Source organism: Tenrec ecaudatus, chromosome 5 (genome assembly GCF_050624435.1).
Source record: "Tenrec ecaudatus isolate mTenEca1 chromosome 5, mTenEca1.hap1, whole genome shotgun sequence".
Taxonomy (NCBI): domain Eukaryota; kingdom Metazoa; phylum Chordata; class Mammalia; order Afrosoricida; family Tenrecidae; genus Tenrec; species Tenrec ecaudatus.
The window spans coordinates 26,497,133-26,522,705 of record NC_134534.1 but is presented as its reverse complement, the minus strand read 5'-3'; the positions used below and the strand labels follow the sequence as shown (position 1 = coordinate 26,522,705).

General features: G+C 37.2%; 1 protein-coding gene across 3 annotated transcripts in view; it reads right to left on the bottom strand.

Annotated features, from left to right (window-relative positions):
• The window catches only part of CSMD3 (CUB and Sushi multiple domains 3), a 1,306,760-nt gene that overhangs the window by 313,098 nt on the left and 968,089 nt on the right, over positions 1-25,573 (bottom strand). For all 3 annotated transcript variants that reach the window (XM_075550585.1, XM_075550586.1, XM_075550587.1), the window contains 3 exons: positions 19,796-19,922; positions 16,563-16,765; positions 3,373-3,564 (listed from right to left, as the gene is read on the bottom strand). In XM_075550585.1, coding sequence (XP_075406700.1) covers positions 3,373-3,564; positions 16,563-16,765; positions 19,796-19,922 — 522 coding nt within the window. The remainder of the gene's footprint in view (positions 1-3,372; positions 3,565-16,562; positions 16,766-19,795; positions 19,923-25,573) is intronic.

The window sequence follows — 25,573 nt, the reverse complement described above, 5'->3', positions numbered from 1 at the left end:
AATTGAAGAGAACAGCAGCAAACTTGATCTGCATGTCCATCAACTTCCCAAACAGATGAAAATGTCAGCTCATCATGGTGCATTTGGAGTAGTTCCACCAGGTCAGACTGTTAATCAAGCTTCGGATTTAGAGGTTCTGAAAAGATTGTGTAACAGGGTGCGCAGAAAGGGCCTGATTTGTGGCAGACGGGACTGAGTTTACCACAACGACAATGCATCTTCTCAGGCAGCGGCGTAAGTGTGGCAGTTTGTGGCTAAAAACAGTATGCCTCTCTTGCCCCTTGCACCTGACTCACCTGACCGTGCTCTATGCTACTTCTTTTTATTTCCATGAAGGAAGAGGGACATTAAAGGGCAACAATTTGACAACATAGAAGAAGTGAAGGAAAAAATGAGGGCGGTGTACTTAGCCATCCAAACAGATGAGTATGAAAAATGTTTCTCAGACCCGAATCAGAGATTACACAAATGTATCAACAGTAATGGAGATGTCAAGGTTGTTTTGTAAAAAAATTAAATTAGCGAGATGGGCGAGATCTCGCTCAGAAACAAATAAGCCCACATGGAAGAAGCACACCGGCCAGTGCGATCACGAGGTGCCCAAGGGACCAGATATAAGGCATCATGCAAAAAAAAAAAAAAAAGATATAAGTGTGTGTATGTATGTGTATATATGTGTATATGTATATATGTATGTGTATATATATATTATATTAAATGAAGGGGGAAGTGCAGAGTGGAGACCCAAGGCCCAAGTGTCGGCCAATGGAGATCCCCTCATAGAGGGGCTTAGGAGAGGAGATGGGTTAATTAGGGTGTGAGGTAGTATCGATGAAGAACACAGCTTTCCCCCAGATCCTGGATGCTTCCTCCCCCCAACTACCATGATCCGAATTCTACCTTGCAGGGCTGGATAGGACAGAGGCTGTACACTGGTACATATGAGGGTTGGAGGTACAGGGAATCCAGGGTGGATGATACCTTCAGGACCAAGGGCGTGAGGGACGATGCTGGGAGAGTGGAGGGTGAGTGGGTTGGCAAGGGGGAACTGATTACAAGGAGCCACATGTGACCTCTTCCCTGGGAGAGGGACAGCAGAGAAGGGGGGAAGGGAGACCCTGAATAGGGCAAGATATGACAAAATAACGAGGTATAAATTACCAAGGGCATATGAGGGAGGGGGGAAAGGGGAAGGAGGGGGGGGGGAAAGAGGACCTGATGCAAGGGGCTTAAGTGGAGAGCAAATGCCTTGAGAATGATTGGGGCAGGGAATGTATGGATGTGCTTTATACAATTGATGTATGTATATGTATGGATTGTGGTAAGAGTTGTTGGAGTCCCTAATAAAATGTAAAAGAAGAAAAGAGAAAAAAATGATTAGGGCAAAGACTGTACAGATGTGCTTTATACAATTGATGTATGTATATGTATGAACTGTGAAAAGAATTGTATCAGCCCCAATAAATTGTTTAAAAAAAAATAAAAATAAATAAAATAAAATTTGTTCAAATAAAAAAAAAATTAAATTAATAGCTTTGGGGGATAAAAATTCTGGGTTTTTGAGGGATATTCTCTCAAATATAATAGCTCTTCTCACTGATTTTATCCTGAAATTATTGTGGTTTTCTAGATTTATTTTCCAACCAACATAAAACCTTTAAATTTTTAGAGTCTGATGCTGGATTCAACAACAGAACACAGACAAAGGTAAATGTAGAATCATGCTGCCACAGCCCCTTATATGACCAAAATTTAATGAAAAAGATTACCTTTTAGACCAGGTGGAGTGGGTGGAGAGTCAATAGCATGAAATTCTAATATTGGGCCTGGTAATATTTCCTTTCTTAGAAAAATAACAATTCTAGAGACAAGGTTGGCAAGCCTCCTCTGAGGAGTAAATCCTTCGTCCCAGCCAGGCAGTCATGCTCTCCCTCTCTTCATCCCGCTGTGACCCTGGTGATGCAGCGGGTGAGCACTCCTCAGCCAAGTCTAAGGGCAACACTTGGTACCCGCCCGCCCCTCTGGCAGTCTGCTTCTACACAATGCACAGCCTGGGAAACACGGAAGGGAAGCCGTGAAGTCACTATGAGTTAACATCAAGAAAATAGCAACGGAAGTTTTGTTTTCCTCCCTGCTGATATCTTTAGGCCTTAGACCAAATCAACGCAATAAATCACTGGGGATTGATTCTTGTTGACAAGTTAAAAAATATTCAAATTCTAGCTAACTAGCTCTCCTTCCACAGAAAGTCAGGGGTTCATGGGGGCTGACATAGCAAGATTAAAAATATTAAATGAACCACAGAGGTCAGGAGTGTGACAGAGCTGGGACAGGAAAGTTTCTTTGTATTCTCAATGATGGTATAGGTGAAGTACCTGTGTTTTGTTGTTAGAAGCCACCGAGTCAGTTTCAACCCATAGCAACCCTCTGCACAATAGCAAGAAATTGCCCGATCCTGTACCATCTTTACCACTGTTCCGATGTGTGAGCCCCTTGCCTCAGTTTGCTGGGCTGTTTTGGCTCGTGTGTTGCTGCGATAGTACAAGCTATGGCCCTGGTATTTCAGGCGCCGGCAGGATCATCCAAAGGGAGCAGGTTTTAGTGGAGATTCCAGACTAAGAACAGACAATGAACAAGAGCCCGGGTCCCCATTTGGGGGTACAGAGCTGAATAACTTCAAAGCACGTTTGGGACAATTCAGCTTAATTACAGTCCAACCAAGTGAACCTTCCTGCTCATGGACAGAGCACCCCAAAACAGGGCACCTTTTAAATTGGCCCTTGGAACAAAGGGGTGTGTTCATTGTGAAGCTTTTCTGGTTGCATGCTGATTCTTGTCATTAATAAAAGGCAATTTTTGTGATGATGTGTGTTCAAGCTTTAATCAGAAAGATGTGCTTTTTGTGGATCAATCCATATAAGTTATTGTTGTCCTTTAGCTAATGACCTACTAGGTACCTAATGAATACAATCTATAGACACTGCACAAATGTGCAAAGTTCCCTTTAAATTATACTGTGGTCACCAAGGATGTGTTAAAAATGCATTCAGAAATTTAAAAATACAGCTAGAATCTACTTTCTAACCTGTAAAAGAAATGCAGGTAAATGGTAATCAAGATTTTTCTAGGGATGTAATTTTTCACTTTTTGATACTTTTAAACTCATTAAGAATCAAGTTAAATGATTACTCACCCCAGGAGAAAAATATTGATCATTTGTAATTTTGTATACTTTTAGAAAGTTCATGAACTTCTCAGTCTCAGACTTCCATATAAAATTATCCCAGAATATGATTCTTAATCCATATCAAGACGCATTTTAAATGATTGCTTCATATTTATATAATATTTTAAGTGTTCTGTAGTTCATACCTATACAGACTGGTGGGCTTGGCTGCCAGAAGTATCGGTTTTCTACCTGAATGCAGGTTATTCTTTCTTCTCCTTGAAGTTCATATCCCGGATCACATTGAAAAGCAACAGTGTCCCCAGGTTCCCTTCCATCCCCATTTCGGGTCCCGTTCATGGGAACACCTGGGTCACGGCACGCAGTAGCAACAGAACCTATGAGAAGAGACAATACATATCGGTATAACACTTCCAAACTCATTTCCAACGTTTTAAACACCTTGGGTCAATTTTAAAATGTGTGGTAAATAAACTTTGGTGCTAACGTGTTGACTCGCTGCCCTCAAGTCAGACATGGCACAGACTCAGACTGACCCCTGTGGGTTTCCGAGCCTGCACCTTTTATGGGAATAGAAAGCCATGTCTCTCTCCATGTGAGCTGCTAGTGGTTTCTAACTGCCAGCCATACAGATCGCAGCCCAACACCTAACTACACCATATCATGGATGAATAATAGATCAGCACAAAGTTATAAATGATCTGTAGAAAAAAATGGGGTGTAAAAATGAAGCTATATGCTACAGGCTGGAGTAAACAATTTGCAAATGCTTATTCTACATAGAACTTGTATTAAGCACATAAAAATCCCTTGGCTCTTAAAAAAATTCACACACATACACACAGCACTGGTTAAAATATGAGTCAAAACTGGACATCCTTTGCAGAGGGGTAGTGGGGAGGAGATGAGTCACTCAGGGTTCAGTGTAGTAACAATGAAACTCACAACCTTCCTCTAGTTCTTAAACGCTTCCTCCCCCCAACTATCATGATCCCAATTCTACCTTGCAAACCTGGTTAGACCAGAGGATGCACAGCGGTACAGATGGGAACTGGAAGCACAAAGAATCTAGGACAGATGAACCCCTCAGGACCAACGGTGAGAGTGGTGATACCAGGAGGGAAAAGGGGAGGATAAAGAGGGGGAACTGATCACAAGGATCTACATATAACCTCCTCTCTGGGTGGGTGAAGGGAGATGCCGGGCAGTGTAAGATAAGATAATAATTTATAAGTTATTAAGGGTTCATGAGGGATGGAGGAGTGGGGAGCGGGGGGAGGGAACAAAGGAAAATGAGAAGCTGATTCCAGGAACCCAAGCAGAAAACGAACTTTGAGAATGAGGAGGTCAATAAATGTATAAGGGTACTTTACACAATTGATGTATGCATGGATTGTGATGAGTTGTATGAGCCCCAATAAAATGATTTTAAAAAATGAGTCAAAGCTAATCAATTGTAATGAATAATAGATGATAAGCACATGTTCAATACCATCAATAGCCATAAGAAATATGGTAATCAAATCACAAGTAGATAGATATTAGTATTTATAATACCAATTGCTAGTGACAATGTGATAAATTTAATCACTCATATGGGAATGAAACTTGCTGGATAGGTATATGTCAATTTATTATAAAACTTAACACATGCTTAGTATACAACGTATGATTTACATTCTGAGGCAACTATTCCAGAGAAATGAAACTTGTATAGACCTGTTTCTTACCATTTTATTCATAAAACTTGAAAACTAAGAGGAACCCATAGTCTTTCACCAGGTGAATAATTAAACTGGGGCAAATTCAGACACTGGAACATTACTTAATTTTTTAAAAAATGAAGTAGGAAAGAGGAATGGTTGATATATACTCAAGTTGGATGAATATAAATTGGATGAATCTTAAAGGAATTAAGAGAAGTGAAAAATGCTAGTCTCAAAAGACTACAAATGGCTTAATCCCACATGACAAATTTATGAGTGGAATAACAAATTGACATTTGTTAGAATTTGGGGATAGAAGGAGATATGGGACAGTGGCTATAAGAGAGTAGGCACAGATTCCTGTGATGGGATTATTCTGAAATTTGACCAGCTAATACATACACAAAGTGCACATAAAAATGGTGCAATATGAATAAATCAATGCACATTTTCTGGTTGTGACATTTTGGTATAGTTGTACCAAAGGTTATTAAGAAGGAGTGTGTGATCCATTCACAAACTCATTTTGTCTTATGTCTTACAACTGCATGCAAATCCACAATTATCAAAAAAGACAAAATTTGTTTTAAAGGAGACAGACATTAATGAAGACGAGAATAGTAAGAGAACATAGAAAAGTGATGTATCTGTTTCTCTAAATATTATATGGCACATTTCCTAAAAGTCTTTACTCCAATTATTTAGGCTAATGGCACAAAATATCATTTGAATTACCACAAAGTAGACTTTCTCTAAAACATATGCCAATTAAGTATCAAGACTGAAGCTATTATATTTTCCACTTAAGCTACTATTAACCTGTATTAATAAATGTAGGGATAATCATTTGAGCAATTTATCCTTTAAATTGCAGAACAAAGTTATGACTCAAAGTGCTGTATTACAGACATATGACTCATAATCACTCATTCATTCACTTGCTAATAAAACATATATTAGGTATTGTGCTGCTGGGAGTATAAAGGAAAACATTAGCATACACAATGAGAACTGAATAGACTTCAAACTGTTTGAAACTGTGGTGGTCCAGGGAAATATATCCTCTATCTATTCTTACAAAGTAGATAGGTTGGTAGGTATATAGAGGACTGACTCATTAATATAGCTGCAGTTCTGTTCAATCATCCACCAAATTTGTTGGCGCTCGCTCATCTTACACACACGACACAAACCAGAGAATTGACAGTTTGGTAATTTTTCTTTTTAACTCTCAACACCAATATGAGGGAATTATGAGAACAAAATCAGTTAAGTACTGACTAAAACATCTGTGGAGTACTATGTCTGAACGGCTTTGCACACATATCTCGAAACCCACTCCCATCAAGGGGATGCTGATTGACAGTGATTCATAGAACTGCCACGATGGGTTTATGAGACTAAGTCCATGGGAGTAGAAAGCCTTGTCTTTCTCCAATACACATAGATGGAGATAAGTACAAATTTCCTTTTTCTAAGTCAAAGATAACAAAAATATTAAAAGGAAACCATTTATTTCTTGCCAGAGCCTCAATTTAAGTCAATAGAATTGTCAAATATTTCCATCCCTCTATCTCTTCTTCCAAGAACTTTGTGCTCCTAAAGGCAGTAGGATGTTGCCTGGCAATCAGGGAAAGAAATGTATTTTGGGGTCTGAAAGGATTGTTTCCAAGAATATTGAAGTACCGTGAACTGCCAAACGAATACACATGGATGTCTTGGACAAAGCACAGCCAGAAGATTCCTTAGAAGCACAGATACTGAGATTTGTCTTAGCACTTTGGACATGTCAAGAGAGACCAGACCCTGAAAAAGGACATCATACTTAGTAAAGTAGAAGGGCAGGGGAAAAGAGGACGAGAGTTAGGAGATTGACACAGTGGCTGCAAGAATGGTCTCCAACCCAATAACTATTGCGAAGATGGTGAAATTGTGTCATTCTCTTGCACATCAGTGGACATGGGTCTAAACTAAGGACTGCATCTTATTCACATCAACTTGCTCCACGTGACTTCTTTTTGTTTCCTCTCATGAAGAGGGACATGATAGGACAGTGATTTGACAATGTAGAAGAGGTGAACAAAAAATATGAGGGAGGTGCGGTCAGCCATCCAAATAGATGAGTTATGGAGAGTACTTTGAGGTTTCAAGGTTGTTTTGTAACAAAAATTTAAATATACTGCTTTGAAAAAAATTCCAGTTTTCTGGGTACACCCCCACATATGGATAGCATGGCTAAATACATCTTTTCCGAGTCATTTGCTGCATCAGGTAGGTACCTTTAACTGTGACTATGTTTTAACCCAAGGCCAAGGACAAACGTGCTTCACACGATACTGCTTGTGCTATTCTCTTCTGAATACCATTTTCCTGTGTAACTTCATGATGTTAACGATCCTTGCTTTATGCCTCCCTAATCTGCATTTGCATTTTTAACTTCTCATCAATCCTGATAACTTCCCATTTAACAGTCCACTATCAACTTGTACATCTCAAGATTCTCTTAACAAGACCATATTTGCAAATATATTGAATCTTTTAATTTTCAGATTTTGTAAAACTTTTAAAAGATAAATATTGAGCATATACAAAATGTTCTATTTTTTAAAATTGATTCTGGGGATGATTGCTTAACTCTCTAATATACTTAAATCATTGAATTATATGCTATGTGAGTTTTATATGTCAATAAAACCCTCAAAACAAAAATTAAACATAAAAATTAAATTTTATACATATGTACTTTCCATTGCTAATGAGGTCATTGCAAATTAATTTATATTGTATAATATTCTTAAACAAACATTAATTTTGTTGAAAATACATGTAATCTTAGAAGGTGATGTTATTAAATCAGAATTAAAATTTACTAAGAGATAAAATCTTACATTTGTACCCTATTTTTTTTTTGCTTCCAGAACCCACCTATACCATATTTTTATGCCAGTAATTTTTATCTTATATGGTGGCTTTTATATCTAACAAAATAAGTATTTGTATTTGACTATTATAGTAAAATAGAAGTAAAATTGAGATGATGACTATTTTTCAAATGAAACTACTATCATTCCAACAAAAATAACTTGAATCTCAGTCATTGTTAAAATTAATAATTATCATATCCAAAAATGAGAAAATAAGACAAGCCAAAATGCAATGCTTAACTACTTATTGCATAGAGTTGACAGATTTTTTTCAACTTAACATGCTTTTGGACGCATGTATTGAAAAAGCCTTGTTTTGTGGTTGCGAAATTTTACATTAATGTTACTTAGAATCTGTATACCATACACTAAACCTCCTTTTAAGATCTAAAAATGTTGAGTTCATTGTGCTTCTTGTTAAGCACTGTATTGTTAGATGCCATTGAGTTGCTTCTGATCCATAGCGAATCTATGAACAAAGAGACTGCCCGATCCTCTGCCACTCTCTGCCGGAGCCCGTTGGTGCAGTCACGGAATCATTCCATCGCATTGAGGGCCATCCTCTTTTGCTGCCCTTCCTCTTTACCAAGCATGACGTCCTTCTCCAGGACTGGTCTCTCCTGACAATGTGTCCAAAAATGTCAGATGAGATCATGCCGCACTGGCCTCTAAGGTGCACTCTGGCTATACTTCTTTCAAGACTCGTCCTTTTAGCCACAGTCCATGATACTTTGAATATGCTTCTCCAAAAGCACAATGGACATGCATGGATTCATCTTCAATCTTCCTTACTTAATGAAAAGAGGAGGGCGCTTAACAAAACGGGTGACAGAATGACTGCAACAATGGGCTCACAACATCAGAACAGCACCAGGCACAGCACCGGGCAGTGTTTTGTTCTGCTCTATAGAGTCACTATGACTTGGAGCAGGCTCAATGGCACCTAATCCCAACAACAATAACAACAACAAACAACAAATGGATGAAGAGAACTCATCCACAGTAGTTAACCACAGTTCATCAAATAAATATTTGTGGACTTAATGAATTGATGAAAGAACAGTCAAATTAGACATGTTAGTATATGTTGATGGTTTGTTTTTAATAAGTATTTCTTTTGATACCCATAGACAATTATTTCAGTGATGCGGCAGCACACCATTAAAGTACATTTAAATTAGCTTTATTCTATTCCAGATAACTTGAGGATGATCTCAGGGGATAAAATAGCATTAAGTACTACAGACTATGGCTGTGTTTTTATGGTTGTGGTAACTCCTCTGAACTGAACTGTAAATATATGTCAGACTTCTCTTTTTATCTTTTTCCCCTATCTAATAGAGAGTGTAACATCTTTAAAAAGTCTATGTTATCTAATACTTATTTTACAATTCTAAATAGAGTAAGTATAGGTTTCCACCACTTATAGACGATACTTTAAGTGATTAAATCAGAGATACTGTGTGAATTATCATCTTAGTGACCTTGTGTAAATTAATATTCGAGTGTACATATTATGTCATTTGGTACAGGCTTCCGCCTTTTGTTACACGTCACTTCCTTATGTGTACAGACATTTCATTGTTATGTATTAAAGATTTGTAGTCACCCTGTGTCCAGCAAGTGCATCACTGCCATTTCCCCAGCATCCTATGTTCCTTTTGTGTTCTATGTCACATTTTGGTATTTCTCACAATTTCTCCAACTTTTCCATGACACTATTGCACACTTAGGCAACATAGTGTAAACATAACTTTTATATGCACTGTGAAATATTTTAATATGTGACTCATTTTATTCCTATAGTCATTTTATTGTACCAGTCAGAAAAAGGCTAGTTTTTAAAAATCAACAAAGTACACGAAAAATCCTAAATTCTTATGCATCCTATCTATTCAGAATATTGACTATTTTGGTTGCTTACCTAAACAGATTTCAAAAGTGAAATTTTATGTTACAACTACTGGAGGCTGTAGATTCTAATCCAATTAATAAAGGGGCCTTGAACAATTGGGGCCAGTTCTCTGAATTATGGTTAACTCATCTGTAAAAACTGGCATAATATTTACTTACCTGATTTAATATCAGATAATATGTTATTTGTATGAATATATGTGTGCATCTACATATATGCATTAAACATATCAAATCTGAAATAAATCCTTCCGGCTCAATATATTTTTATCATTTTTTGTGTACCCTGTCTAAGAAATAGTTTTATAAATTTTTGATTTATGGTATGAAACTTCAACAAGGTTATAATCAAAATTTGATATGCATAAATCCTTATGTTCCTGTCTTCCACTGTTATTGCCTTATATTTTTTGTATTGACTAAGAAATGACACTCTATTCTGCACTTCAATATCAATAAGGAAATCAAGATTGGTAATGGGAATATTTAACCTAGAAGGAAAAACTCTTCCAGAGTCAAATCAATCAGAAAATATTTTAAATGCAGATGCTAACCTAGAGGTGGATTTCACCCTGGAGAATTTTGCCCTTGATTGAGCCCTTGCTTTGTACATGATCCATCAATTTTATAAAGAATGTTCAGCATCATTATTAGTCCTACACTGCCAGCTACTCTGAAATGTGGCTATCTGCAGAATCTCATTATCCTTCTAAGGATAGACCTAATGACACGAGAGGTCAGGTGAAAGCAGATGTCAGCAAGACGTTGCCCATCAACCCAGGAGGCAAACAAAGAGGTGTGACGCTTCAGATGCAAAACACACCTCACAGTCAGTGTTGTCATAACCACACACATCAATGGTCATCTCTGTTTACACAAAATAATACCTAATTATTCATGTATGTTACCAAATAATTGCCATGCATCTACTACGGGCCAGGTAGTATGTTTGGTATTGGAAAAACATTTCATCAAGAGACAATATCTCTCTAGTCTTATGTATCTTGTGCTCAAGTGTGGAGATAAATGTGGGTTCCACCAAAGGTAGAATGTGTATGTGCGTGTGTGTATGTGTGTATGTGTGTGTATGTGTAAGGAACAGGCATGTGTTATTGATTGTTGCACCATCCAAATATATAGTGTCAATCCTAACCCCTGTCCTTGTATTTTAAAAATCACCTGGGAATAGTGGGGTTTTTTGATCATGTTAATAAGGCCAGGTTAGGATGAGTTCAAATGATCACTTTTAAGCTAGAAAGAACAGGTAAAGCAAGTAAACACAAAGGGAGAGGAAGATGTGTAACCGGCGGAAAACTGTCAAGTTACCTGGGAGCAGAAGCTCAGAAGAGAGAGACAAGGCCTTTCCTCCAGAGCCCACAAAGTCCCTTCTAACTTCCAGCTAACTGTAGCCTGCTAAACCCTGAAAGACAAAAGTCTGCCCCTAAATCCAAAAGCATGTGATAGCTCTATTTTAGCTGCATTGAGAAACTAAAAGACCATGCTGGGTCAAAGATGGCCAAAGTCACAGGGACCTGACTTTATATGCCACGATGGTAAAACTAAATTAAAAGCTCTATTTTGAAATGTAAATTTGAGATTTGGAGATTACCAGAACGTTTTCATTTTAGTCCTCTCTATAGAAACAGTCCATTTTAAGAGTTGCATTTTTAGAACAGTGTCCATTCAATTATACTCATTGATGTTATGGAACACTACATGAAAACCACGGCAATCTCATATCCATTTCAAGTGCATGAAATATATTCAAAAAACCATATGCTATGCTATAAAGAGGCACAATAAAATTTAAATTTTTGAAATGTTAACATTTAACTATATTTTTACATCATCTTTTACAAAATGACCTTTCAAAGATTTTTAATATGATTTTATGAAGTGAATATTAAAAAACAAACTTTTATGGGAATGAATAGAACTTATTTTTGCTCGAAGCAGCTGATGACACTAATGTAAAATTTAACTCATCCAATGATTTGTGAAGTTCTGCTACGTTGACATGTAAACATGTCACCCTGCTTGATCTCTGCCTGGCTCTTAACAATCCTTCACAACTGACCTTCTTCAGCACCTTTGTGAAAGCAGATATCTTAAGAAATGAATATAAAGTATGTCCTTTTTATTATGCATGTACATTTCAAAATTACCTTGCTCCCTATTTAAAAATAATAAGTATTACAACAAAATAGGTATGAATTTATCCCATAAGATAAATGACAAGAGGAGTCATGTCAAAGTCATTCAGACTCTACTCTGTAGCTCAACCCCAGATCTACTTGGCTCCGCTACATTATTTTGGAAAATGTATCTTATCTTGCCTACTAATTCTGTTGATTCATGGCCAGGGACTTTTGTGTATATTTCCAAATACTATTATTCAACTGACTGATTTTAAAAATTGCTATCAGGTCAACAGAATCAAAAACCTCTTCCACTACCATCCAAGATTAAAAAGGGATAGATGTTCATATTTGAGAACAAATAATTTTATTTGCAAGGGCATTCCTCCATGAAAGAGGGGTGTAATCCATGGAATGAGGAAAAAGTTGGGGGAAAGAGCTGGAGTATCAGAATATGTCTTCCAAGCCTTATGTATTAAAATTACTGTGACCATATCTACAAACATCTCACACAATGCTACTTGTTATTTGCTTTCAATTTTGCTTTACACACTGTTAGATGAGAACAAATAGAAAGAAGAGGTGTATCATATACATCCTGGCTAATTTTAATAGAACTAGTCACCAAAATACTTGGAAAACATCAATCAAACCATTCAAGGGTCTACGATAATAAGATATACAGAGGACTGCCTTGGGAGAAGTAGAACGTATGTTCATTCTGATATAATTCTTGCATAGTGAGAATTCTGTTCAGAAAATCCGCTGGTGATTTAGCTGGGCTAGGAAAAATCATTAAGAGTGCATAAATTTTGAAAGCTAGCATGCCGTTCCTGTAATATGAGAGTTTCAAAAGATGCATAAATCTGAAAGAACTTTGTAGACAGTGTAGTTCGTTACAGGGCTGAATGTCTGTTACTGAATAGTGAAAGACAAGGCTGGCAGGAAGGTTGGATCCAAACTGTAAGCGGATTAAATGCAAAGAGTTTGAATGTAGGATTGTGTAACCATTCAAAATTGTTAAACAGGGACGTGGTTTCCTACATATATTAGAACGACCACGCGGGTGTCAACTGGAAGAACAGCTTGGCTGTAGGGGTAATGAAGTGAGTGGGCAGCTGCTGTTACAGTCGTACGCACACAATACTGAAGACCGGGGCACCATGTGGTCCTTTGAGGTTGGAGACTTTCACCTCTCCTGGCTAATCAATCCATTTTCTTTGGAATTTTCAAGAGCGGGGTCTTTCAAGTGAGGGCCTTAATGTTTTATATTCTTCAGCAAGGACAGATTCTTAACAGTGAGGTCAAAGAGTGAAAAATATGGAAAATGCTCTGTCGAAATCAACTCTTCTGCTAGCCAATGACAGCATGATAGCCAAGCATGTCCTCCCTGTGGACCAAGACAGCCGATCACACATGGAAGCAGGGCACAGCAAGGCTGACTGCTGTGAAGGAAAGACAGCATGGTGGCCAGCAGGAGGGGCGAATGTCAGAATGAAGCAGCTCTGATTAAGCAAGAGCGTCACAGTCAATCCAACCAAGGGGCAAAGGCAAACTGACAACGTCAAGAAAAATGAATAGACCATGAAACAGAAGGCATGAGACTATTGATAGCAGCTTGATGATGATGATTATTATAAAGTTGGTATGTGAATTACGTGTCAGTTAAAATCACTTTCTGCCAAGTTCACTAAAATACATTTTGGGGGTTGCATTCATCTGCTGAAGATCAGTCTGCTCCTGATATCGGGAACATTCATTCTCATCATCCTTATTATTATTTCTTTAGCACTCAATAAGCAACAGCTGGTCTATGATCAAGGATGAATTAGCGCAGGTGGAGGGTGGATAGAATTAAAGGATGGTATGATTAAGTTAACCACTTGCTTATTTGCCTGGAACCACACAGGCTTATTCCTGTCGTTCTGGCTTAATTTTTAAGGGAACTCACTTTTTTTTCTTAAAACAGAGTCTAGATTTCACTTGAAAAGTAGCTTGTTTTCACACTGAGCAAAATGTTGGAACGAGAGGGCAGCTGTCTCTCTTATGTGGGGAAGCACTTCATGCTCATCAACTTTTCCCGTCATTCCGCCTCACGGCTTCCTTCGGATAGCTCATCCGCTTTTTGGAAGTGCCAACGCGGGTGTGGTATTAGTGATCATCAGAAGTCAAGTCGAAAATGGTGTCAAACTTCACTAACAATACACAACTAATAATAGTGCAAAACAAATAATGTTCACCCAGGAACTTTGCTTCTTGTAGTCTACAAATATATAACCTTTCATAATAACAGTAGCATAATAATGACAGCGATGGTCACATGAAATTGACTGAAAATAACAGTGAACACTATTACTATGCTGTCAGTGTTACAGGTGTGTGCATTTAAAATGATAACAGTGGAAAGGAGCGCTGGTTGTATAGTGGGTTATGACTTGGGCTACAACTACATGGTTAGCACTTCAAATCCAAAAGCCACCATGAAGAGAGAGAGATGGGCTTTCTCCTTCCGTGAAGATTTACAGCCTTGGAAACCAAATGAGCATTTTCTACGCGGTAGGGTTGCTATGAGTTAGAATTGATTCACTGGCACAGATTTGTATTTAATAGCAGTAACAACCATTAACCACTACCTCCCAAACACAGTGTTCAACTCCTTTCAAACAGGTGTGGATTTAAATAGCAGTTGTCAATATCTGCTAGCAGCACGACCTTGGACCAAATGTCCTGAATTCTTTGATTCTCAGAGTGTTTACTTTTGTAACAAATTTATATTTTTTGTACATAGCAAATAAAATTTGGGATATGAAGCCTTCATATGATTCTTGGCATCTAAAAAAGATATGATTCATAAAAATAACATTTCCCCAACTAAATAAAGATAATATAAAGAACTATTTCAGTGTTTTATTTAAGATCTTTAGCCATAACTCTGATTTCATTGATTAATGATAATCACATTGTATTAAGCTTCAAAGAAAACTTATATCAGTAGATATATTTTTAGTCTCAGATCTGTAGCCCAGATTTCTAGGCATCTTAAAGTAATATTATGAAGGTAGAATTATTAAAAATTTTGAAAATTTTCAGTATCTTTAATATATCCTATATACAGTAAATATAAAAATGGAATGCTAACTTCACAGTCAAATTCTGAATAAAAATGCTTGGAAGCAGACCCCTCCCTCCCAAAAATGGTTTGTTTATATTACATGGGTGAGCTTTGCCATTAACACTCACCTGAAACACCTTTTTCATGACTGTTGGAAAATTTAATTAAAATAAAATTTAAAATTACTGAAACAAAATACTATTAAAGATAATAGAGAATAGAAGATTTTTTGGTTGGCAAACTGCCACTATGAAGAATGGATATTGAATAGCAATTCATGACAAATGATTCCTAATTCAAAAATAAAAGAAATTAAAAATAAAACAGAAGAGGCACAACGAATTGCTATATTTGCAAATGTTTCTGAAATAGAATCCAATTGTATTCACCAATTATAATTATTTTCTTGTTATTCCTTTTTATTTTTTACATCAAAAGATCTATTAAAGTGAAATTGATATTGGCTCTTCTAAGTCAATGCATTTGTCTTTACCGTGAGCTTGGCCTACGTAACACAAATCAATGTATTTGTGCTTGTCAATTTTGTTAAACCCTTTATGCTTTTCTCAGTACTTATTATGATTTTTCAAATCATTCACTTCCGTATTCTTCCATCTAGATAATAATTTAATGACATCAAAAATATTCTATAGAAAGAACTACATACATAAAATCATGTTATATCCAAATAACCTATTTATGAGATGAGTATTATTCTTCTGTTGGCTAAGTAACTCAACTCAACTTGAGGTGTCTTAAGGTGTTTGTTGTAAGGTAGCTATAGGTAAGTAGAGCAGGATTTGAATCTGGCATATCTGAAGCATTCTGGTTTTTACTATTTTGCTACTAATGTTCTTATAAATCTTGATGTAATTTTGTTAACAGGAGTTTATAAGGGATTCAATGTATAATTTTCTTAGTGACATAATGTGCGCTGGCTAAACAAATGAAAGTAATGCTTAAAAGTTTTACATTTAAAAAATTATTTTCAAGCTACTAGAGCCAAAATCTCTTTCTTAGAATAACATATATATTATCTATTTAGCAGCTCCATTAAAACAAAAACCATGAATACTGGTAATTACCTATGATCAATGTCATTTTATGAAATCATGAATTTAAAAGTATATCATGAATATTTTGTAAAATATATGTGTTGATATATAATTATGATCACTGAGAAAGGAAAAGTAACTTTAATAAAATATGTGGGGTTTTTTGGTTGATCTTATACTTTGTTTTTTTTTGTAATTGCAAAGATTTATTTCCTTCATAATCTCAAAATAACTTCTCACTGTAAAATATAGTTTTATGGCAGGTAAAAATTATAAGATATATCATTTAATTATTCTATAGGCATTATTATACCACCACTCTTCTTTTAATAACAATTTGCTTGGAAATTGGAGAAAAGCTACTAAAATCCCGACAAGGGATATTTAAGTCTAACTTTCATTCCAGGTTTATTTTACCTTAACTGCAAAGTGGAATGAAGAGTAATGGAAAGGATTTTCGAATTGCTAAATTTCCAGGACTAATTAAGTGACAAGTATATTTTACAATGAAGGAATAATAACTTACTTGAAAACTGAATTGCAAATCCAGACTTGCTGATGTAAAAATCGGTGTCAAACTGGATGGCCACTATGTTGAGGGTGCTATGAATCCCTTCGGGAATCAGCGAGCCACTGATTTCCTTCAAGAGCATCTCATTTTCCGGCGGTCCGTCCCACACTCGGAGTATGTCATGTGATGCTTCCGTATCAAAAGCAAGAAATTGTAGGCTGTGGGAAAATTATAGAGCTCTTGGGTTATTTTAAACGAGCATTCTATTTCAAAATAGAATAGAAATTATATGTGTATTTTAGCTTTTGTTAGCTATCTCTTATACTCTTGATACAGTATGTAAACAACACACTACCTATAATCATAAGGTATGTATATATAAAAACAAACACAAGTACATATACAATACACGAATGGTGTTAAGTCAACAGGAATTACAACTAGGGGTGGAGTTCAAACACGAGAGTGTTTATTTCAAACAAAACTTGTTAAAACCTGTCCCTGTAATTAGTGAATAGCTGCAGATAAATTCCATGAATAATGCTTTTTTCTTAGTTTCATTCAAGTGTCTTTAAAAAGAAGGCCCACTTGAAGCAGTGGCTTCTGAGAACTGCAAATTCAAGGTGGAGAGGTCAGCTTATACATCTAAAGAGGCTGCCTTTGGGGATACCAAAGGGGTAATCTGGATATATTTTCTAAAAAGACACAAAACTGTTTTGAGGGCTTATTAGTAAGAAGTTTTTAGAAAATGATATTGGTGGAGAAAGTCAGTAAGTACCACCAATTTTTTTTTTTTCGCCACATGACTGCGGATCTGCTCCTACTCCTAGGGTAGCAACGGGCTATCCTACAGCACGGATCATGCCCTTTCTGTTTCTTTTTGTTCCTTCAAAGCAAAGCGTCTTGGAAAAGAATGCAATTTATATTCCCAGAGGTTAGCAAAACAGCCTTTTTTATTTTTACATAAAAGATCATTTTATTGGGGCTCTTACAACGCTTGTTACAATCCATACATCGATTGCATCAGACATGTTTGTACATATGTTGCCTTTATTCTTTTCTAGACATTTACTTTCTATTGACCCCTTGGTATCAGCTCCTCTTTTTATCCCTCACTCTTACCCTCATGGCCCCTTGATAGACTGTAAATTATTATCATTTTCATCTCTCACACCGACCACTGTCTCCTTTCCCCCAGCTTTTCTGTTGTTCTTCCCTCTGGAGAGGGGTGTGTGGTTAGGTGTCCATCATTGCAATTGTTCCCTTTCTCCCTTAACTCCTCCCTTCCCCCTTCCCTTCTGGCACCACTATTCCCCCTCCTGTCCCTGGATTCTGTGTGTTGTGAGCTCCCGTCTCTTATCGATTATACCTGCGTACATCCCCCAGTCTTGTCTGATTTGAGAGGCAGCACTGGGTCACGACAGTGGGGAATGAGGAAGTCTCAAGGAGCTAGAGGAATATTGTGTGCTTTGTCGATGCTTTACTGCACCTGAGTGACTCATCCCTTCCTCATGGCCCCTCTGTGGGGGATAAAACAGCCAGTTCCAGGTGTAAATCAACCAGTGCAGAATTCTTCAGGGAAGGGTTAGCCAGGGAGACAGGGTTTTCAAAAGTATATACAACTAGATGGAGCATATGTCCAGACACAATCGCTTCAGATTTTGATACTTTCATGTAGTCAAGGTTTTCATGTGTTGGTGGCAATAATTTTGATTTATCCTTATATATAATCTTAAAGATTTTCTTCTTGAAAAGTGGAATTTATTTCTTTACAATATGATAAAGTTCACAAGTATATTACCTTGCAAAATGACCAGAATTTGCACTTTTCGCAGTGTTTAAGAACTTTAATTAGAGTGATAGGCAATGGCGTTCATAAGCTTCTTGGATGGCCCAGCACTCTGAACACATCTTTAAACTTTTTCAGAACCCACTGAAGCTAATCTGCTTGTGAACTCAACTTTTAAAGGTATAGCACATAAGATTTATATAATTTCCAAAGGGTGATAGTTATGATTTGAACTCAAGTTTTCTGAATTCATAATATATACTTTACTACTTGTATTATTATATTAACTATAGCCAGTTTTATGTCTGATACAGACAAAATTACTGACTAAGTAGCTGATATTTTTGTATTTGGTGACAAATAATAGAAATCCAATTATTTCAACATGCTTAAGTCTACATATGCCATAGAATTAGAACAACTTTACATTTAGAAAGCAAGTTAAAAACAAATCATATTCTTAAATGAGATAGCATCATTTGTCCTCTTCAAACATAATCTTATTTAACTCTACTAATTCTCTGATTTAAAGTAAACAATGTGTCAAGTAGCCTGGTGAGAAATAAGCTGAGCATATTTATCCAGTGAGGTTTAGCTTGAGTTTTGTAATGGAATTTTCCTACAAAATCAATGCATCAGTTCACACTGCTTTCAACTAAGTATGGGGATTGTACATCTCAGTTGTGAGTGAAAAAACAGTGCCTAAGTCCATAACAATCGCCACCACTCAGCAACTTTCCAAAAGTGCAACGGTACTGTTTGTGAGCAGCAAACGCATATGTCATGGAAAATTTGTTCACGTTTTAATTCATTCCCAGCAATTGCCGCAATAGTAAACCCGGGACGAGTGCATGTGACGTCTGAGAAAGCCAGTTGTTGTTACGGGTGTGGAGTGGTGGTCTGCCCTCATCTAAAGAGCAAGACTCTGAGTTGTTTTGAACTTCCTAAAGGAACTGACCACCTAAGGCAAGAGAATGCAAAATCAGTTGAAGGAGCAGGAAGCAGATGCTCAGAAAGGTGCCAGAGCCCGCAAAGATGTTCGCAGTTGCCAGGCTACTTTTCCTTTAGCATCTTTTCACCTTACTGAGAGGATGCCCTTGGGACACTTAGCTGCAGACCTTTGTGTATCTGTCAAATTAGTGAACTCTGCACCGCCAATCAAGAATGCAAAGAGCAGCTTCCACAGGAAGAAATTCCCTCCTGCTGTGTCCTCTCACAAGTAAATAGGAACAGCATCAATGTGAGTTAGAAGAGCAACCTGTGTCTGTCCATCAGCACATAACACTAATGAATACTCTTTCCTATTAGAAATACAAAGGCGTCAAAGATGCCCTCGCTCTGAAGAATACTAAAAGATAGTGATTGATAGTATATATAAGTTTTGATAAGGAAGATCAGTTTTCTTTCTTCTTTTTTCCCCCAATAAGAAAGTAATTTTGAGAGAATAAACAACATTTACCTGACAATGTTACCTGGATCTACCTCAATCATCCACATGCAGCGTAGATTATTGTCATATGGAAAGGGATAACCCGGAGATAAGATTCTTCCTGACGATTCTCCTTTAAAACGACCTCCGCATTCAGCTAATAAAAAATAACAATCAAGTGTCACAATGCGCTGCTAGTCTTTACAAATGACTACCCAGTTCTTAAGAGTATGCGTTTGTCCCATGAAAAGCAAGAGAATTGCTGTTTTCTTCATCTTGAAAGTATGAATGTATGTAAATCTCTGCAGTTTAAAGGAATAGTCCAAGCAAGAATGTATTACACAATAACCTAAGACTGTCTCAAGTCACATCAGTAAAAGATAATAAAGCAAGCCTAATTAGGAGATTAAAAACAGGATACACTCGAAGACTGAGTGTAGCCTTCCAAATATTTTAAGATGTGTCCTTAAATAATGATAATTAAAGCAGGAAAACAGATGGCAAGTTAGTGGGTTGCAAGCTGAATGTTCATCATCTGGCTACCCTACCTCTGAGAGAAAGTAATCTTTACGACAATCCCCCAGGCCTATTAAATCGCACTGTCATTTTATTTCCACTTTAAACCATTCTAATCTCTCCCTTTTAGCCTCTGAAAGACCAAAGTGGCATTTTCAGTCAATTTCGTACTCCAGTTTAGTCTACTTTGGCTTTGATTTAATGTGTTCTTGACTGTTTATCAAAAATTTATCAACAAATATGTAAGGGTTATCCTACAATATCCTACAATAAGTTGCTGTTAGGGACTGCTCCCTCCTCCACCACCTTTAATACTGTTTGTTCATATTGGGTGGGATCTCTGAGTGATTTTTCCTTGGGAAACAGTCAATCTGGAAAGAAGTCTCTGTACTGGAGAAGAGAGGCACTAGGTATTTTAGTAAATGCATCATTCAGTAACTGCATCTAGAAAGAAAACAGTATAATGCATCATGTTGTTGTTGTTGTGTGCCAACAAGTCATTTCTGACTTATAGCAACATAACCCAGTACAACGACATAACCCTGACCAGCAGACACCATCTTCATAACTTTATTGGTCACAAGGAAAATCCCGGTAACCAGAAGCACTCAGTACACGAGGATTTCACAAAGCAAAACAATGGAAATCCAGGTTTGAGGGTCAAGAATGACTTTAATTTGTGTTGCTTTGTGCAGTAAAGGAAATCTAATGGTCTACTTTTTGTCCTACTCAAAGGGACTTACTGTATAAGAAAAGAAATTCAAAGGCAACTCTGCTAAATTAGCCAAAGCTGGCAGAAGGCACCTTGAAGAACCTGAACTGGGGAAGCTTGACTAAATTTCCTGAAAGGAAAACAAATCATAGTTGGATGTGGTTGTTGTTCTTCCAGCACAGCTGGTTCCCACTCGGAGTGACCTGAGTACAACAAACGGACACAGTGCTCAACTCTGAGTCCTTCTCAAAAGGGTTCTCTTTGAGTCCTTTGTTGCAGTCACCGTGTCAGCCCATCATGTGGAGGGTCTGACTCTTATTCACCGCTCTGCTGCTTCACTTAGCATGAAGTCCTCCTCCAGGAACGGGTAGCCCTTGGAAGCATGATTAAAGGGCATGGACCAGGGCTTCCCATGCGTGCTTTGTGGAGCATTCTGGCTGTACTTGTCCCTGTAGAGGTCTGGTTGTTCTTTTGGTAGTCTAGGGCACTTTCAATATGCTTCACCAACTCCACAGATCAAATGCCTCGCTTCTCCCTTGCTCTTTCACATTCAAAGTTCCACTTTCACATGCCCATGAAGCGACTGACAAGATGATGGCTTGGGTCAGGCACAACTTGGCCCTCAAAGTAACATCCTTGCTTTTCGGCACTTGAAAACATTTTGTGCAACAGATATACCCAATGCGATATGTCCTTTGGTCTCTTGACCCCTGCTTCCATGAGCATTGATTGTAAATCTAAACACAATGAAGTGCTTGGAAACTTTAATTTTTTCTTCATTGAGCATGAGGAAACTGGACCTGTTTGTCCAGGTGTGAGGATTTTGATTTGCTTGGCGTTGATTTGTAATCCTCTCTGAAGACTGCAATCCTTGACGTTTATCAGCAAGTACTTCAAGCCCTTCTCCTTGTCAGCAAGAAAGCTTGGGGAATCTACAAGTCACAAGTTGTTAGTAAGTCTCCCTCCAAAACTGATGTCTCATAATTTTTCACATAGTACAGCTTCTCTGATGATTTACTCAGCATACAAATTGAGTATGTATGGTGAAGAGGCGCAACCCTGACAAACAACTTCCGGATTTTAACCTATGTAGTATTTCCTTGTTCTGTTCATATGACGGCCTCTTTATCCATGTCCAAGTTCAGCAGGAGCACAATGAAGTGTACTGGAATTCCCATTTTTCTCGAAACAATCCAGTTTGTTATGATCCACATCAGCAACAATATTCTTTGTTCCCTGTCTTTTTCTGAATTTAATCTCTTTCTGGCAAAACCTTGTTAATGCACTGCTGCAATCGTATTTGGATGATCCTCAGGAAATGTTTGCTTGCATGTGCTCTTAAGGAAATTGTTCTATATTTTGGGCAGTTTGCAAGCTCGCCTTTCTTTGGAGAGGTCACAGATCTCTTCTAGTCCATTGACCAAGATGCTGTCTTCCAAATTTCTTGGCACAGATGAATGAGTACTTCCGGTGCTCCCCCCGCTTGTGGAAGCCTTTTAATTGGCATTCTGTCAACCCTGCAGCCCTGTTTTTAGCTAATGCTTTCAGTGTAGCTTAGACTGCTTCCCGTACCATTGATTCTTGCTTATACACTACCCTTGAAATGGTCAAGCATCAATTTGTTATTTGTGGAACAGTGGCTCTGTGTCCTTTCTCCACTCACTTTTCAAGCTTTCTGCATCATCCAGTATTTTGTCCATAGTATCTTTTAACATTGCAAATTGAGGCTTGCATTTTTTTCTTTAAGATTTTTTAACTTTAACGTTTTGCACATTTCATTGTAATATTTTACTTGGGCTTCTTGAGCTTCCCATTGAAATTTTCTGTCCAGGTTGTTTTCATCATTTCTTGTATTGGTCTTAACTACTCTATGATAAGAGCACGTTTCAGGGTCTCCATGCATTTTGTTCTTGGCATTCTTTCCTGTCTTTTGTTTTCTTCATGCATGATATCCTTAATGTAATCCCACAGATCATCAGGTATTATGATATTAGTGTTCAAGGCATCAAATCTGTTCTTGAGATGTTCTTGAAATTCAAGTGATAGACTCAAGACCCTAGTTTAACTCCTTTGGCTCTTCTGGCCTTGTGTCCATTTCTTCAGTTTCAACCGGACCTGACATATAAGCAATTGATGGTCTGTTCCACAGTTGGCACCTGGCTTGGTTCTAGCTGCTATTAACTTATTCATTGTTCCCATCAAACCAAACTCACTGCAATCTAGTGGACGCCAATGCATAGCTACCCTATGAAATCAATTTAATTTGTGTGTATTACAACTGGAGAAAAACATTGGCATAATTGCCATTTGTGTTATTGAAACAGAGATTTTTGGCTATGGAAAAATTGTTGGTTTTGCAACATCCTATTATGCGATCTACAGCGTTGTTTCTATTGCCAAGCCTATAATTTCCAACTGCTGTTCCTTCTTCTTTGCTTCTAAAATACTCATTCTAATCAGCAGTATTGATCAATGCATTTTGATTGACTATTTGATCAATTTCAGGCTGAAGATGGTAGAATTCTTCAATTTCTGCATCACCAGTGTTACTGGATGGGGAATACATGTAGTTAACAGTTGTATTGTATTGACTGGGCTTCCTTATAGGCAGATAGATATTATTGCATGCTTTGAATTTTAAGATAAATCTTAAAATCTTGTACCGATGTCATTCCTTTTGAATCAGTCATTCTCAGCATAGTAAATCACACGACTTCCGGGCACATGCCAGTCCATTTTGGTTCATGAATGCCTAGAGAACAGATCTTTTTCATTCCATTTCATATTTGATGACTGCTTATTTCTCTAAATTCACACTTCATATATTCCAAGGTCTAATTATTAATTGATGTTTGCAGCTCTTTCTCCTCCTTTTGAGCCATGGCCTATCAGCCAATGAAGGTCATGCTTTACTCCCTCTGGGTTTGCGCCATGTGGTTCATTACGGTGCACTCTACTTTGAGAAGATAGCTCCCCCACTCCTACATTGAGTGCCTTCTGCCCTGAGCGGTTCATCTCCTGATCCTATTTCTGACAATGGTCCGTTGTTACTCAGGAGCTTTTCAGTATCTGACAATGTTTCCCTGCTATCCATAAGATTTTCAGCAGCTAATTCCCCTGAAGTGGATGGCCTGTTCCTTCTTTATTGTCTGTTCTCTGTCTGGAAGCTAGCTAAAACCTCCTCACTCTGAAGGACCCTGCTGGTATTTGCCACACCAGTGATATAGTTTTCAGCATCCCATTAACACTCAATCCACACAGTGCAACAAACTAGGAGACAAGTGGTTGGTAATACATTAATATATTTGAATATTATCTTAAATTAATCTTTGTCTAAACAAACTAACAAAATACACTGTACATTTTTCTTAAATATTTGATGAATGAATATATGTATTATTCTTGTTCTCTGCACTAGCTTAATAACTGAATCAAGTGGGTTTTTATTATTAATATGCCAAAAGAACATCAAAGACAATTTATTTTTAACATTTGGAAGGTGCCTTACGACACTGGAATTTAATGGCTCAACTTTGTAAATTCTATTCACATATGTAAATGTCTTCACAGATAGTTTGCTACAAACATGCCCCATAAAAGACTACAGCATTTTTGTTTTATAAAGAACAAACTCAGATGCATTTTAAGTGTATAGATTTAGTAGTTATAATCACCATGGTTTTCTTATTTATTTTGGTTAGTTTGATTTGTTAAAAAGTTGGTAACAAACTAGATCTATGTAATATTTCTTTATGTGTATAACCACTTGGTATTCCCTCAATATATGAACCAATTTTTACCTCCTTCCTCCAGGTAAATTTTAAATCACTTCCAGGTCAAATTTGAATTTAATACAGTCTATTATAGATGTATTTTCTACAGAAAGCTCTTAATATCTTTGTCACATACCTAAGATTTTTATATCCATATGCATATGCTTATTGACCTTAAGTTCTTATTATGTCAATATTTTTGTCTATATTATGTCTATGACACAAATGTTATTTGACCTGTTGAGCTTAAAGGAGTCAGTGTGATATGATTTAACACTGGAGGTCATAGCCTGACAGAAAACTCTTGTGCGTGCAAATAAAAAATGAAAGATAGAGAGGACATAGGCTAATTCCCTCCAGCTATCATGGTTCAATAATTAATTGTGTTTTATGAGTGTAAAAGCTTCAGAAACATAATTGCTGACAAATAATCCAAAGAACTGAAAAATATTTTAATGGACAGAGGCAGAAATATAGGCATAATAAGTGGTTCAGGGTAATTAGCCTATGCACACAAATATAAAAATCTCCACTAGGTGACAAATATATGAAGAATTATCCAAAGAAAAGGATCTCTAATGGAATTTCATTTTCTATAATCATCCTCACCCTGGGGGTGAAATGGTTATGTTTTGAGCAGCCAATCTCAAAGCCCATAGCTTGAAACCATCAGTCAATCTGGGGCAAAAGACTGGGCTTTCTATTTCTGTAAAGAGTTACTGTCTTCGAAAATCCACAGGGGCAGTTCCATCATATCCCCTGGGACCATTATGAGCTGGCATCTACGTGATGGCAATGGACTTGGAT